Source organism: Anser cygnoides, chromosome 17, assembly GCF_040182565.1.
Source record: "Anser cygnoides isolate HZ-2024a breed goose chromosome 17, Taihu_goose_T2T_genome, whole genome shotgun sequence".
NCBI lineage: Eukaryota > Metazoa > Chordata > Aves > Anseriformes > Anatidae > Anser > Anser cygnoides.
In genome coordinates, this window is record NC_089889.1 from 8006298 (window position 1) to 8023174 (window position 16877).

General features: G+C 35.9%; 1 protein-coding gene across 3 annotated transcripts in view; it reads left to right on the forward strand.

Moving 5' to 3' along the window:
• Positions 1-16877, forward strand: part of CHFR (checkpoint with forkhead and ring finger domains) — a 28629-nt gene that overhangs the window by 3488 nt on the left and 8264 nt on the right. For all 3 annotated transcript variants that reach the window (XM_013173499.3, XM_048063741.2, XM_048063740.2), the window contains exons 3-17: positions 215-314; positions 6607-6716; positions 7498-7557; positions 7719-7928; positions 8889-9104; positions 9662-9818; positions 10103-10257; positions 10849-11011; positions 11887-12029; positions 12451-12570; positions 12894-12977; positions 13718-13788; positions 14722-14809; positions 14985-15092; positions 16239-16311. In XM_013173499.3, coding sequence (XP_013028953.1) covers positions 215-314; positions 6607-6716; positions 7498-7557; positions 7719-7928; positions 8889-9104; positions 9662-9818; positions 10103-10257; positions 10849-11011; positions 11887-12029; positions 12451-12570; positions 12894-12977; positions 13718-13788; positions 14722-14809; positions 14985-15092; positions 16239-16311 — 1858 coding nt within the window. The remainder of the gene's footprint in view (positions 1-214; positions 315-6606; positions 6717-7497; positions 7558-7718; positions 7929-8888; positions 9105-9661; positions 9819-10102; positions 10258-10848; positions 11012-11886; positions 12030-12450; positions 12571-12893; positions 12978-13717; positions 13789-14721; positions 14810-14984; positions 15093-16238; positions 16312-16877) is intronic.

Here is a 16877-nt window from a genome sequence, read left to right on the forward strand (position 1 = left end):
AAATGGTTGATATAAAGGTGTATCAGTACATGGGGCTTCTTTATTTATGTATCACATAGATGGACTATGTTTCTGCCTATGTGCCAGTAGAAATTTTGAACTACTGCAGATGTACATGAGCCAGTTTGTTGTGCATTTATAGCCATGTAGAATGCTGATCTGTCTGTGTAATGTGTATTTTTAAGCACACTGGAAAATCTGCTTTCTTTTTAAGGTTGTGACTTATCTTTCCCTGGCAACAAGTTGGTGTCTGGAGATCACTGTAAAATCATAGTGGATGAAGAATCTGGTCAAGTGTCATTGGAAGATACAAGGTTGGTTCTCCTGTGTACTTCTGTTGTTGTCTTCTCTTTAGTCTGCGAAGTAAAATCTTGTGTATTGCTCAAGGCATCGAGAGTAAATTCTTCTCATTTTCCTTCCTTTTTCTCTCTTTTACTTTTTGCATCTGTGGGGTGGGGTTTTTTTTAGATTTTTTTTTGGTAATTTCTAAGTATTTTTTTCTTCTTTAAAGGAATTAATGAAAAATACTGATGATGTAATAGTTCCATGGGATATTTCTTTAGTCTTGTGGGGGGAAAAAAAGATGATTACAGTGATGCCGATGTTCTTAAAAGCTGTAAGCATGAGTGTGCTTCATTTCAGGTACTTGTGAAGGGAGGTAGATACCAGCAGTGATGATCTCAAATAAAACTCATAAAATAGTAAAAGTCTGTATTTGTTATACATCTTTGTGGTATTCAAAACATCAATAGTCTGTATACCACAGGCAGCGTAGTTATCTGTCTGTTGTGGTGGGCATGTCAGATGCAGATTAAAGCCTATTCAATCTACTTGAATAGTAAAAGATGCTTGCTAGATTTCTACTGTTGAAATTTGTTTTATTTTTTTTTGTTTAACCAGAATGATTTATTTTTTTTCCCATGGTGTCTGTATTCAGTTAAGGGTTTGAGAACTAAGGCTCTTAATGTAAGAAGATTTAAGCACATATCTCATTGTAACTACTGTTAAAAAGCAAAGCTAATTTAGTGGAACTACTTTTAGTATATAAATTTAATTACATGCTTCTTCATATACTGAAGGCCAACGAACTTGCTATGCTGGTGAAGTTATTTTCTGCAGAGTTTTAAGGCTACTGTGGAACTCAAGTAGCACTGCAGAGGTTGTGGGTGGTTTCTAGTGGATTTTAGTTATTCTTTATAAAATTTGAAATGGAATTTGAATGGAAGGGGATTTCTTCGGAGATTGTAATCCCCTTCAAATTTTCATCTGCTTCATTTTTGACAGGATTTTTTGTCTAAAATTGCAGAAAGCTTCTGGTTTATTACATGTCAAGAAATCTGTGACACTTCAGAATGTTTCTGTAAACCACATTCTTTTTATGCCATGCCCCTGCAGTCAATAAAGAAACAAATAATACTTTTCTGCCAGCTCCCCCCATTCTTTGTGTCTAGAAGGCATTTTACCCAAAGATGAGGATAACAGTTCAAAATACAGTGAAGTATATGCATAAAGACAAAATTTAATGTGGGAGATTTTACAGGGTATCATACTGAATCTGTTGTTTCCTCTTCAAACATACTAGAATGCAGTTAAATATATTGTTCTGGTAGTTCAAGGTTAGCATCGTGTACTTGCTGAAAAAAATGTTTTTAGTTGACATCTTTCTTTTAGCAAAACGTTTGTCTCTTGTTCAACGAGAGGCTGTGCTGATATTAAAAGGAACTCACTTCTAGGTATTTACATGGGCTATTTATTTTTGTTTCCTCAAGTAAAGCAGAACGTCATGGAATTGTTCTGCTTGGAAGATGCCTAAGGAGGTCCCCTACTTCAATTTTTTCATTTCCCTTTGTTTCAATTTATGATCTTTGTTACCTCAGTAAAGAGCCTGGCTCTGTCTTCTTGGTAACTTCCTCATAGGTACTGGGCGGTTGCTATTAGGTCCCATGCTCCCCAAGCCACCTTCTCACAGGTAAAACAAGTCCAATTCCCTTAGCTCTTTAGTTCATAGGTATTGTGCTCCAGCCCTCTGGACATTTCAGTGGATATCTGCTGGACTTTATCAAGTTTATTAAGACCTTTCTTGTACTAGGTTACCCAAAACTAGATGTAATATTGTAAACGTGGGTTAATGAGTTCCAAGCACAGTGGAATAATAATCACTGCACTTGATCATCCGACTATGCCCTGTTAATACAGCCAAGTGTGCTGTAGGCCTTCATCACTGCCAGGGCATGCTGCTGACTTATGCCTAGGCATAAGTCCAAGGTGCATGATCTCATGCTTAGGCATAAGATTCGCCAAGATCCCTTGTTGATGTGTCCCCAGCCTTTACCGCTGCAGGTGGTTATTCCATCCCATGTGCAGGACATTGTTTTTGCCCTTGCTGAACATCGTGGTGTTCCCATCAGCCTGCCTAACACCCTCTCTAGAGCCCAACTTTTGCATATACTGAATATAACCCCTACTTTGGTATCATCCACAAGCTTGATAAGAGTGTACTTCCTCTCCCCATCTAGGTTGTAGCTAGAGATAGTAAACAGGATAGGTCTCTGAATAAATCCCTGATGGTTTGTGGCTGTTGGGAAAGCTTGTACTGCAAGAGGCTGTGGGATGAAATGCTAAACTTCAGGGAAAAAATGTCAGATCTAGCTAGGACATCTAGGTAATGGCTTGTAAATGTCATCCACCAATATTATTCCACAATTCCAGATATTTCAAACAGCAGGTCAGGTCATGTTTGCCAATCTGTGGTAGATTCAGAGGGCAGCTGTAAACCCAAGTTTGTAAAACCATCCATTGTTTCAGGTGCGTTTAGCTGGAAGAAGTAGTTCAGACCTATATGGTGATAAGAAAAGCCAAAGAAATTGTGAATGATGTAGTTTTCCTACCTTTCCTTCTTCCCCTCCCACACCCCCATACCCAGCCCAGGCAAAAGGTGCAGCCAGCAGGAAGAGAACTAGCGAAGTCAAATTAGTACTCCAATACTGTGGAGTACTACCAGTTAGCTGCTTATGCATGTTGCACTTCTGTGTGGCTAACAAAAAAAGAATAAGGTCATCCATGTGTTCTGATTGCCTGTGAGTTGGTATGAAGCATAGTTACCTCTTGCTGAATGAAGAGACTAAATGAGTCAATGTAACTACTTGCAGAAGACCCCACTCTTCTGGGTCTTCCAATGTTTGCACTGAATATCAGCTGAGTTCCAAACAATCAAGCAGGCTGAAAGAAGAAGAATTTTGAATGTTTGAGTTGGCAATACTGATGCCTAGAGTCCCAGAAAAATACTGCAGCATCAGCTTTTTCTGCTGCTAAGTGGAAAATAGTTTGGAAACATTGCTGTGGTCAAGCTCAGATTTTTCTGGTGAAAAGGAATGCATCGAAGGAGGCAGTTGGTGTGGGACAGTTGAACTGAGTGGACTTTGTTTTTCTATTGTAACTAATTCAAAGAACATCATTAAACACATTGTTGACTGTCCACATGTTTTTTTATCTCTGTGGTAGCATTCTTGGATCTATTTTTGAAAGACTTACCATAAGTTCGCAGGTGGAAGGAAATGTGTGGAAAACTTAATTATTGAGTAAACAGAAGTTTGGAAATAACAAAACCAAGAGTTAGCAAATAGTACGATACAAAATCCATGGAATCACCCCTTTTTGATGTATGTTTCTGCTTTATTTTCCAAACCATGCCCTAGTTGCTTGGTACTCCTTGAAAGAAATACAAGTTAACCTAACACAGCTGAAGCAGTCATTGGTTTGCTGTAAGTAAAAGCAATTGTAAGATTCTTTGAAATAGAAATTTAAAAAGCAACTAAGGTAACTTCTAAGGACCTTCTCTTGTTGTATTCTAATGTGTTTTTTTGTTTGTTTTCAGGATTCTGATTAAATATTAAGTGATTTTTCAGAGCAGGAAAGGTTTATTTGCACAAAACTCTTACTTGTGACAGACGAGCCGGTATTCCCTTTCTGTGGGGGAACAAGAGATTGATCTTCAGTGGAGAATGGTGTCCTTTCTTCTACTAAATTCTACTTATCCTGCAGTCAAGCTATTTCTGTGAACGTAAAATAAATAAAAAAATGAAACCGATACCATATAGAAGGGCTTCAGTAATTTATTAAAATTCAAAATTAATTTCAGTTTATAGTGTGTTCAGGATAATATGCACTTAAATAACTTCTAAAACTATTAACCCATAAGCTTTACCATAAATTACATTATTTTCCTGGATGGACACCAGTAATTACTAGAAAGTAATAGACTGTCATTTTTCTGGGAAGGATACCAAAGTATCTTCCAATATACAGATCATTTATCTACTTCAAAAATGGGCGTCGTCTGAGCGAAATGTGGTTGTTCATATCAATTCTGTATAACAGCCTGGATAATGTATAGTTCATTAATCAAACTGTAAAGTCATCAACTGTGTTGGAACTGAGTCAAGGCCTTTTTTTTTTCCGCCTTTTTAGAAAGGTGACATTGGGACCTTTCGTGACATTGTTTCACAACTCAGACAATTTATGTCTGATAGTCCTTTTTTTCTTCTCTACATCAAAAAAAAATACAGCCAGTTAAAATAAATTCAGTAATAAGTCCACAGTAATGACCTTCATATTTAGGATTCTCATTGTATTTTCTACTTATAAGGACCTTACTATAGTCTGAAACATCAGAGGAACGTGCAAATATCATTATTTATTGTGTGTCTCATTAAAAATACAAAAATTAATCCAGTATGTCGCCATATCTGTTAAATGTCTCTGAACATTTAAACTGAACCCTGAAACTGGAAATGCTAAGTGGAAGAATAACACAGTTATCTGGGGTAGTTGGATTTTTTTTTTCTTTGATAATTGTGAGATATGAAGACAACTGCTTCAGTTTGCTAATGTACTTGAGAAAAGCTTATGATCTTCTGTGTTAAGTGGGACCAATTTATTCCTACTTCATTTGGATCCGTAGAAACTACATAATTACTTAGTTCTCATGGATGTCAGTATAACTGTGCAGGACTGAAAAGATTTGGATATTTGTAGCTACTTTGTGAATTAGGGTCCTGGGTGGCAGTTTCTGCAGCTTGCATCATTAGACCAAGAATGAGTGGTTACTGATGCATGATGGTGATAATTTTTTTTCCAAGAATGCCTCACTTGACTTATTGCCCCTCATAACCATCTTTTTAATATAGTATCACTAATATCAGTGTCAGGTTAAAAACAAATATAGTTTCCAACCGACTGACTAGAATTATTTTTTCTTCTTAATTGCTAAACTTCTGGTGCTTTTAGTGACATGTCTGTTCTGCTGTCGTTTTCGTTCTCCAGTCTTTCAGGCTTCAACATCTATATGTCTAAAGTGAAAAGGCAAGCTCAGAATAGTTTTTTTGCTTATAAGAGAAGCCTGAAGATTCTTTAATGGAGCAAAGATTGTTGTGACCTGAAGATTTTTGTTTGTTGACATCTGAAGTCGCTTTTATTATTATTTATATTGGATTAGTTGATTCATCCATATATAGAGAGAAAGCAGTTGCATAGGAAAAAGGAAGAACTAGTATCTTGTTCAAGACATGCTGTGGTTATTCAAAAGGACTTCCTTTCCCTTCTAACTTTTCAATGTAATGCTTTTGACTTTGTGTCTGAAAAGGTCAGCAGTCCAAAGTTCTTTTTTTTTTCTTTCTTTCTCTGTTGATATTACTAAATAACAAGAGAATTTTTTAGGCTCAAGTTGCTTTTTTTCAAGGAAAAATACGGAGGAGAAGGGAAGGTGCTAGTTTCTAAGTAACTGTTGCTCTCTTCTAGAAAAACTAGGTTTCTAGGTCTAGTTGAAGACTGCAGTGTCCTGAGAATGAGTGGTGGCCACCAGGAGGTGGCAGCAGAGATTTGCTGTCATTTCATGGAGAAGCTTGCTCTGCTGAGGGGAAAAAACAGATCTGTTCTTTCATATTTGGTACTCATTGCTGAGACTTGAAATAGCAGAAGTCTGAAGTTCTAGAATGCTGCAGCCCTGAAAGAGGCTTATTGCAATTGAGCTGAAATTTTTCAGTATTTGAATAATGTGATTGAGTTGTAAAGCTTGTATATAAAACATCACAGTGAAAGAGCAAAGATCTCTATTAATCAGCAATGCTTTGTATTTGCCTCTTCCCCGGTTTAATTTCTTCCATGAGTCTTGCAGCTTTTATAAATACCAAAATAATTCTTTCCAACTCATCTTTTAATTGTGCATAATGTTTTTTTTACTTTGTCTTGATTTCATATATTTCCTGTTTTATACTTAAAGGGAGGAGATTTTTCTACAGAAAGAATCATCTAATTATTTTGACACAGTGGCCAAATGTCAGGGATCATTTGTCTGTCTATCTGTCAGCTACCATCTCTTTACTAGGAGCTGTAAATGAGCTCTGAAGTCCAAATAGCCCTGAACTTCTGTCTCTCTAACAGTTGGTTTGGTGTTTTGTTTTGTTTCTGAAAAGTTTTTTTTGATCCTTTCTTAAAATGTTTTTGAGAGACAACAGTTTTCGTCATGAAAAGTATCTTGTATTTTCCCTTCCTTCTCCTAGGTATTTATGAAAACATTTACTCCAAGTTATCTTTTCTTTCTCTTTATAGTACTAATGGAACAGTAATTAATAAACTGAAAGTGGTTAAGAAGCAGACATACCCTTTACAGACTGGAGATGTGATCTATGTTGTTTACAGAAAAAATGAGCCAGAGAACAGTAAGTAAATAATATTTTTTTTAAATGGTATACTTAGTCATTTTTGAATCATGAAAGGGAAAAAAATATAATTAAAACAGAATTACTTCATTTTAAGACAAACAATTTGTTGACGTGTAGAAACAAATCTCCATAAAAGAGGTCATGGACATGCCAGTTTTTACAGTGACAAGTAGCAAGTTAGGGAAATCTTTCAAACCGTATTAGTTTGAAGTGTTTGGTTTAAAAAAAATAAAATCGGGGGGGAATGGGGATATATTTTCCAGTTGGTTTTATTAATATATACTCAGTTAGTTTCTCGATGAAACTTAGAGCATGCCATAAATCTGTTGTTTTTTGAGTTCATGCATTTCACAAATCTAAACAAAATGGATTGAAGGATTTGAGAAATGAATTAAGAAATAATAAGCTTAATGAAGCTTAATAAGAAGAACAACTTTCGCTGAATTATCGCTGAAGATACTCGCAGTCTGCTCTGACACAGAGCAATTTTAGGTTTAAGAAACGTTTAAGCCTCTGGTTCCACGGCTGGCACAAGTTAAACTTCACACAAAAGCCTCTCTGCCTGGTTTCCTGAGAAGAAAAGATCTTGCTGTGCTGTTCCTAATTGCCTCCTAAGTAGGAGTATTAACATTGTACTACAGAGGTGATCCCTCATGTCCCTATTCTGTTGTCAGGCACTTTGGAGAAGCAGCCACTTGGACATAGAATTTGCTTGTGTGAGATTAAGGTTAGCTGTTTTTTGGTTAAAAATTCTGATTAATATTCTTATCTCTTTTAGATGTTGCGTATCTTTATGAATCCTTAAACACAAAACAGGATGCAACTCAAGAAACAGTAGGTAAGGAAGTAATTTAAGACCCAAGAAGAGGAGCTAAGCTAAGCACCAATAACTAATGCAGCCTTTTTGAGAGAATTTGATTCCTTGGGAATTCTGAAGCCGTGATGTGGTGACTGTCACACAGATCTTTCTTTCCCCTTTTTTTCCCCCCCTCACTGTAGAAGCTAATGTAGAAAACCAATGCCATGTGACCAAAGATACCTCAAGTACAGGAAGAAGTAATGATGAGACCCAAATTACCTCATCACCATCAGCTACTCAGTCTTGCTATGAGGAACCACAGCCATCTACTTCTACATCTAACCTCTTTAATGCTTCTTCTACCTCTCTTATTGAGTCTGCATCTGAGCAGGATAATCCTTCTACATCTGGTAAGAATTGTGTCAAGTATTTAAAGTTTGTTATCACATTAGCTGTTATTCCAGATTTGAACTTTAACCTTACCCCTCTCTGGGTCTGTAGCATTTACTTCGTGAAATTCTAATGAAAATACCAGGTGGATGTGTGTACTTCCTCTGAGTAGGCAGGGTAAATCTTGGTGGATAGGTAGAGCAGTTGTGAGAATTGCTTATGCTCTGAGATGCACAATATCCTTGTAAATCCCAGACTGTTCTGTTGGTACACTATGGGTTTGTAGCAGTCTGGTGAAACCTTAGCAAATGTATATGGTTCATATAACAAAGCAAGTAGATACAAGTGCTTGCCTGCATGCAGTCACTCCAAGAAAATACTGTAGTTGTCACTGTTTCTGCTGCCAGTCACCAGACCCCTTTCTCTTGCTTAGAGCTCTAAGGCCAAAATATACCATGTAAATCCCTTGTCTGTGATCTTGTATTGGCAAGTGTTAATACCCCAGTGCTGCGTAACTTCTGTGATAGAACTGGAGTAAGAGTAGTTCTCTGAAAAATGGCATTTGTCAACAATTCATTGGGACTTCTTCCACTCGTTTGAAATATATGGAAATAAAGCTTTGTGCTCTGCTGTGCTCCTGACCTGTTGAATATTATCAATATTGTATAAATCCTCTGCCTAGCATCTTTGTCAGAAAATAATAGTCTTTGAATAAATACCCTATACTTTAGAGAAGGGTTAGTTGTGGGTGTTTTAAGTAGGGTTACACAGCTAATAGCCTTATTTTCAGGTCTTCCAGTTAGATTGGCTCAGTGTGCCTGTAGTGTAGTTAAGCAGATATTACTTCTGTGCTTTTGCACCACTTTTTTCTATTCAGCTGTTGAAATTGATGCATGTGCATCATCAGCATTTGAATAATTTTTTTTTCACGTCCCATATCTGTATGCAGTTATGTTCAATCTTCTGTTTTTATTTTGCAGGATCGCAATCCTCAGTTTTCACTCCTGTGCCTGCTTTCCCAATCTTAGAATCTGTGTGTCTAAGAGCACTGCATGATGAACGTGAGAAGCTTGATGACAACACTGAAACTTCTGCAATTGCTTCAGAAATCAATGACGAAGAAAAAGCAGAATCAGATGCTCAAACAACAGGGGAGGAGGAAGTTTTGGAACCTGCTAAGAAGAAACTAAAAGAAGGCTAGTATACTGCACTATTCTGCAACCTACTCTGCACTCTAAGATTATTGTTGAAAGTTAGTTTAAAACACTTAGACATAGCTTTAAGTTTCTAATTTAAGTTTTTTAAAGAAGCCCCGTGAGATTAAGAAAAATAAGCACAGATTATTAGATTTCTGTTAAAGTGAAGTAAATTGAAAATGCACACCTATCAAATGTAAGGAGGATTGAAAGGCTAGGTTAGCGTGGGATAGGTAATGTTTTCCCTCCTCACAATGTAATTCTATGTTTTAGTATTGTATTAAATAAGGAAAGTAACACTTAGCCCCCTCTCCTCCTATCTGCAGATTGAGTCAGGTCAGCTGTCATCAGTCCATTTTCAATTTCTTCTCATTTATTTGTTTTCTGGTCCAGTGAAAATGACGACTTCTTTAGCAGAAACTGTTATGTGTAAAGCAAGAACCTTTAGTGGGGCCACTGTCAGTGAACCGTGAATTAGTGTACACCTGTCAGGTCTTTTTTTTAACAATTAAAAAATAATTTTAAAAAAAATACTATGGAGTCTTCTGCCTTTGTAGATGAAGATTCCTGTCCAAATGTTCCAGCAGCAGCTCCAAGTGAATGTATAATTAAAATTGGCTCTGAAGATGCAAAAACATCAAATGTGAAACCAGATAAAATGGAAGAAACATTAACTTGCATTATCTGCCAAGAGCTGCTGCATGACTGTGTAAGGTAAGTATGATTGACAAAAGCTGTAATCATGTGATATTAAGATAAGTTCAGTGACAACTGCTTGAGGTGCCCAGGATATTTAGGGTATTCACAAGCCCTTCTGAGTCTTTTTTTTCCTCCCCTCCAAACTATATAGTTTAATCAAGCAGATGCTTTACAACTGTGTCTTTCTGATTATCTCAACGCATCATAAATATCTTCTGAGTGTTAAGAATGTAACTAAAAAATTGAAAGATTTGTATTTTACTTCGTGCTTTCATTGCTGTCATGCTTGTGTTTTTCAGCTTGCAGCCTTGTATGCACACTTTCTGTGCTGCCTGCTACTCAGGATGGATGGAGAGGTCTTCTTTATGTCCAACGTGTCGTTGTCCAGTAGAACGTATTTGTAAAAATCATATATTGAACAACTTGGTTGAAGCTTATCTAATTCAGCATCCAGGCAAGTTGAACAGTGTGTGTAAAAGAATCTGATGTATTTCACACATTAGCTGTGTATGTAACTGATGTAAGCGCAAAGACTATTGTCTGTTAAATTTGTATATGTCATGCTACTCTGCTGTTTTCTCTGACATGGCTGTAAGAAAACAACTGCTTACATTTAATCTGACATAATAGCTTGTAATATTTCAGGTAGTGGGTGAGAATTAAAGGCGATTTAATGCTGTAACTGCATATGCTAGGAATTCTTAATTTTATCTTACTACTTAATCATGGGAAGAATATCAGTTCTATCAAATAGGAGGCACTGACTGATTAGGCTGCCTAAACTCAGATAATTCTGAAAAATATACTTGAGTATGGATTTAATTAACTTTGATCATAGACTCATGAAAACAAAACTTCACTTGCCTGATATTAGAGTCTCATTAGCAGACAGTGGAATTTAACTAAGATCTTCTAGAACTGTTATCTAAGAATAAATCTTATGGAAATGAAAATGCAATAACCACATTGTTAAAGTAGGGTGGGAGTAAGAAATGTGATGAATCCTGTGCTCTTTTCTTGAAATCTGAATTTGGTTTTCATGCAGATAAATGTCGTAATGAAGATGATGTACGTAGCATGGATGCTCGAAACAAAATTACTCAAGACATGTTGCAACCTAAGGTGCGGAGATCTTTTTCAGATGAGGAAGGAAGTTCTGAAGATTTACTGGAATTGTCAGATGTAGATAGTGAATCTTCAGATATCAGGTATGTCTATCCAAATGGTGCATTAAATTAGATTTGTTTATGCTTGAATACCTAAACCCACAAACTAAACTAGTTCCACAAACACTGTTATTGCTAATATTGTTTCCATGATCATTTCCAGAATGAATCTTTTGTTTTCAGGTAAGTTCATTCTTACCAGTAATTATCTCGGCAATTCTACTGCCATCCTACTGAACTTTGACCAGTCAACAAAAAATATTTAATACCAGAACACCCCAAAGCCTAGCAAGATTCAGTTTATTACCAGGGGCTCTATCCGGAATAATACAACAGATTCATATGAGATGTGTGAAAATGTCTTTTGTGGCTGTTGCTTTACAGAAAATAGATTTCTGGCTAAGGTCTTGTTATGAGATAAGCAGTCTATGACCCTATGAGTCTAGCTGCAATAATTGTGCTTTCTTACATGTCAGGCATGCTGCTTTAACCAGGTATATGCTACTGAAGCATCTGATGCTTGACCTAGGGATTCCCAAGCACGAAAATAGCTTCTCATTTCCAACAGCAAACACTTTTTGCTGTATGTCTAGAAGAGAACAGAAAAACTCTTCCAGTAGATAATTATTCCAACTTTGTTCCATTCTTTTTTGTTCATCTCAATTCCAGTCACGCCACTCAATTTTCTTTTTGAAGCTGTTAAAAATCCTTTCTTTCATAGTATTTCCTATATGTTACAACTAAAGCATTCTTCACAGCTGTGAGGTACTGAGTTATGTAAACTTCCATATGTTACTGGATGAAGAAATTCCAAATTTAAACTTCAAGAATGTGACCAACCTTGTCTAGCATAGGGATTTGAGTTATATTTGCATTTGTTGGGTGTTATTTCCTATGACCTTATTTCTTTTTTTCAGTCAACCATATATAGTATGCAGACAGTGCCCAGGATATCGAAGACACTCTGTTCCAACTCTGCCTGGCACAGGCCAAGAGACAGAAGCAGGAGGAATGCAAGCACTGGGAGATGCACCCTCTACATCTGCCAACTTCCCTGCAGGTTGGTGTCATAAAGTCTTCACAGAAGTATGCAACTAAGATATTCCAACTCATTCACCTGTTACGAACTAAGTTTGCTTACTGTAGTAGTACTGTGAGAGTGTCACCACTCCACATAGTTATCTTTGCACATATCATGAAATTTGGCTGTGGTTCAGATAGACTTCTGATGGTCGATAATTTGTAAATTGTTTTACGTATTCAAATATTTTTACAGACCTCTGTAGTTTAGAAGTCTTAATGTAATTTTTCTGTTCTTTTAAAGAATCTTTCTAAATATATATATATATATACTGCTTCCTTGATACTTGCAATTTTTTTTTATCTTGTGTTCACTAAGATCCCTAGTCCAGATTGCAATCCTGTGCATCATTCAGTCTATAGTTTTGTTCCTTTTTCTTTGTCTTTTTCCATCCATCTAGCTGTCCAGGAATATGTGTGTCCTGCTCAAGGAAGTCACGTAATATGTACCTGCTGCTTTCAGCCAATGCCTGACCGAAGAGCAGAGCGTGAACAGAATCCTCATGTTGCTCCTCAGCAATGTATGTGTATATATATATTTTTTTAAGTTTTTCTTAAGTTTGGCTACAAAACTAAGTCTTGCCTTATTTTAGTGAAGTTTAAGTTTATTTTTAAGAGTGTTCTTTATTTGAGTATTCTTTATTGGATTCTTGTAGTCAACGCATGAAATAAAATTTATTATTCCTCTATAGAGTTTATTTTAAATCTGAAAGTTTTACTTTTTTTTTAAAAAAAAAAAAAAAACAGGTTTATCAGGGCTCTATTATTATTGCTTTATAGGGACAGTGACTATTGAGTTTTGTTGTGTGCAGTCCTTACAGGGGTTTTCTTTGTTATTTTACAGGTACAGTTTGTCTGCAACCCTTCTGTCACTTATACTGGGGCTGCACTCGGATGGCATGTTTTGGCTGTTTGGCACCATTCTGTGGTATTTGGGGATAAAATGTTTCTTATGAGCATGCTTTCTTTGCAATAATTTCTGTCTGTCTTGAACTTCGGGTAATTTAAGAAATATGATAGATTAGTTTGAAACACAGTCATGCAAAAGGAAACACAGGCTGTGTCCTCACATTCCAAACAAATAATTCTTGAGCAATGTGTATTAGCTTTGAGAGGATTTGATTTCTTGTGTCCTTACCATACTGAGCTTGAAAGCTGTGCTTGTCGAGCAAAATGCTTTCCAGTATAAAAAGGATCAAAGTGTATTTCAGCCTGGTAAGAGAATCGTGCAAGTCAATGCAAGAGCACTGAACATTTGGTGTTAACTGAATGGAAAAGAACCTTACTCTCTTAAATATGTAGACTGCTGAAACTCAACATTTAAAAAAAAATAAAAATAAAAATAAATGAGAAATACATTAGAGCAGTTGAAATTACTTGACTGTAGTTTGAAGCTAATGGAATATGCTTTTATAACACTGTTAATTTGTGTAGATCACCACTACTTGTGGACTGAAGGTGAAATTGTAAAATCTTAATGTTTTATCTTTGATTTCAACTGGGAATTATGTATCACATGCTTTAGCACATGTTGAACACAGCCATGTGCTTGGAGCTCACATGAGTTTGTGCACGTTATTTCAGGAAACAGAAGAAACTTCAGAAAATGTTTGAGGGCCGAAGGGTTGGGGAAGAAATAGTAACTGTTCTTCTTCTTCTTCTGATTAGAAATAAATCTTGGTGACAAGTGTTTAGATGGAGTCCTAAATAACAACCACTATGAGTCAGATATCCTAAAGGTATGCTTAAAAATCTTTATGTAGGATGCAAAATAATAAATGTACATTGCTTAAGATTTACTCCTGAAATTATAGTTATGTGCTGCCTGACAACTAAAGTGATGGCATTGTGTCACTTGCAGCATGTGATTCTGGAAGGCAAGTCAGATGAGCCCTGAATGTTCATCTGGACCAAGACTGTAGTTACTGTATCTAGACTGGAAGTATTTTGAGGTGGTAATTTGGCTCTTCCCATCTTTGTATAATAGGGCATGAATCCTGTAGATACGTTCTATTCAGCAGCTCTTCCCTTACCACCCAAATTAACAAAAAATAATTGCCATAACTCGTGAATTTGAGTTTTAATGACTAGAATTCAGATATGTTTAGTTGTTAGATCATCCATGAACTTTACTTTAAGTATTTGTTTGAAGTATTTGTTCAGGAAGTCAGTTTCCACAGTCTAAAGTGTAACATCTGAAATATTAATTAGAGAAAAATAAATCACTAAAATATATCAGGAAAATGTTTTTTTTTCCCAGAATAGTTAAAATTGTATTTGTGATGCATGGAAAATATTTTGTCCATGCCATGCCTAGGCTATCAAAATTAGGTAAAGATTGGATGAAATCTTGATGCAAGTTAAATGAGAATGTGACTGAAGGGAGATGATGCAACTTAAATGAGAATGTGACTGAAAACAATTTGCATTGTTTTGGCAAAAGTAGGTATACTCTGAACAAAAGATACTGAGCTAAAGACTTTATTGGTGATCTGAAAATATCTTGCTCATTAAGCTAAAGAAAAGGTATTTTTATTTGTAGTCAGAATCATCCCATTTTGAAAGCCCAGTTAGATCTAGATTTGGAAATATTTGGTGGTAAATGACTTTGTCTGTCTTGTAATGTTGGAGATTTTTCTAATTTAAGTGCTTAAATCACTCTTTTTTTTTAGGATTACCTGGCATCCAGGGGTTTGACTTGGAAAAATATGTTAAATGAAAGTCTGTTAGCTCTTCAAAGAGGAGTTTTTATGTTGTCAGGTATGTTAATGTTCATTTTGGTCTATGTGTAACTCCTTGTATATGTATAACTCAGTAAGTAATATTATCAAGAGGTTTGAAGTTCTGTATATATAACCAGTGTCATGATGTTTTTGTTAAGTCTAATTTCTTATTCCTTACACTGACATTATGTACAAACTGGATTTCTCCCCAGATTACAGAATTACTGGGAACACAGTGCTTTGCTACTGTTGTGGCCTTCGCAGCTTTCGAGAACTTGCCTACCAGTACAGGCAGAATATTCCTGTTGCTGAATTGCCAGGTGGGGATAGCTTTGCACAGTACAGAGAAAGTCAGTTAAAGAGTTAGTTTTATTCTTGTATCTTCTGTTTGAAGCCTTAGATTTAAATGAGATGTGTGTTTATATTCTCCAGGTTAACAGGTCCTGGTGTAGGGCAATTTTTTAGCACCTTTATGTAGCTTGGTGGAAGTCTTTTTGCAGAGCTAATATGCTGGTTGCTTTACTTGTCAGCTGCTAAATTTGCATATAGTTATTGTCAGACTCCCTAATGGGATCATTTCTTTCAATATGATTTCTTATGCATATAATAAATGTATCTGCTTAGTGAAAAGAGGAACTCAGTAAAATCCAGAATAGATTCATCATGAACTAGTTGATGTAATTTATTTTTCTCATTTAAATATGTAAGATGATACATTTCCTGAACAACTTCATATTCTTACCAGCTCTCAACTAGGAACAAGAATGTTTTCATAAATTAATTCTAAATCTGTTTGCATTTACAGTTTTAGTATAAAATAGCATACAAGCAACTGTGCCTCCGTCAGTCCCAAATCTGTTGGGAACAGAAGCTCTTCCAACAGTCTACTTTTAAACATTACGTTTGTCCAGTCAGTTCTTGCTAGAAACCGCTTCCATGTCTTTAACTATTGAGAACTCTGCATCTGTGCATAACAAAAGGCAGTCAGTCTAGCTTGTTTCTTCTTCGTGTTGCTTTTCTTTTTAGTGTAATGCCCTGCTGGACCACTGAGTTATAATGTATGTAAAACTAAGGAAGAATGACAAACTACCCAGATTAGTTTTTCTTTCATATGGAAATGTATATAGACATGCTCAGTGTCCTAAACCGTAAAGTCCGTTAAACAGTCCATTAGTCTATTAAACTAAGTATTAAACTTTCACTTGAAAGCACTGAGAAACAAATCTTTTTATCGTAAGTCTGTATGAGATTCGGAATGTTTTTTCTTTTTTGGTCCTTTACTGAGTGTTTTCTTCCTTTCTAGAAAGGTGAACCAAGATAGTTTATTGCAGTTTCTTGCAAATGTCTTGTTTCTTTACAATGTTTGCTCTGGTCAGTAACCAGCACTATCAGTGGTGTAATAGTATATACCACCTTATTCAATAGTTTATTTAATAAACGTAGCATTTTATTTCTTCTTCTTGTAGTGACTGTCACGTCACGTCCTGATTGCTACTGGGGGCGCAACTGTCGAACTCAGGTCAAAGCACATCATGCCATGTAAGTTATACAATTTAGAAAGTGTTTTTGTTTGGTTGTTTTTTTGGCTTAAAAACAAAATCTGTCACGTGATAAAAATGAAATACGGAGCCTGAAAAAAGGGTAATGCTCTATTTCTCAAATGTTTTAATACATGTAAGAGATGTAGACTCCTGGTTATTCATGTGAAATGTCCATCCGAACTAAGGTCCTTGATTTAAAAAAAAAAAATAAAATAAAAAAATTCAAGGCCACTGATAACCAATGAAATGCCATTCTTAAAAGAAGAGGCATGTGTGTTAAGACAAATATTAGAGAATTTTAAAAACAAAACAAAAATTGTCCACCAGCTAACTCGCTTCAGGGAAGGTTAAAAAAAATCCTTCTTGCTGTATTCTCTAAATTCTCAGTGTGGTTCAAGACAGAAGAGCTGTAACCCCTTATTGAGAAACTGCTTTTAATGAACAGTAGATTTTGCACCATCTTTCTAATGCTGCAGTGAACATGCACACTTAGTATAATTCCTTTAATATTTCAGGTACTGTGGGTTGAAAATAACCAGTCTGTACAGCTTATTACAGATCATA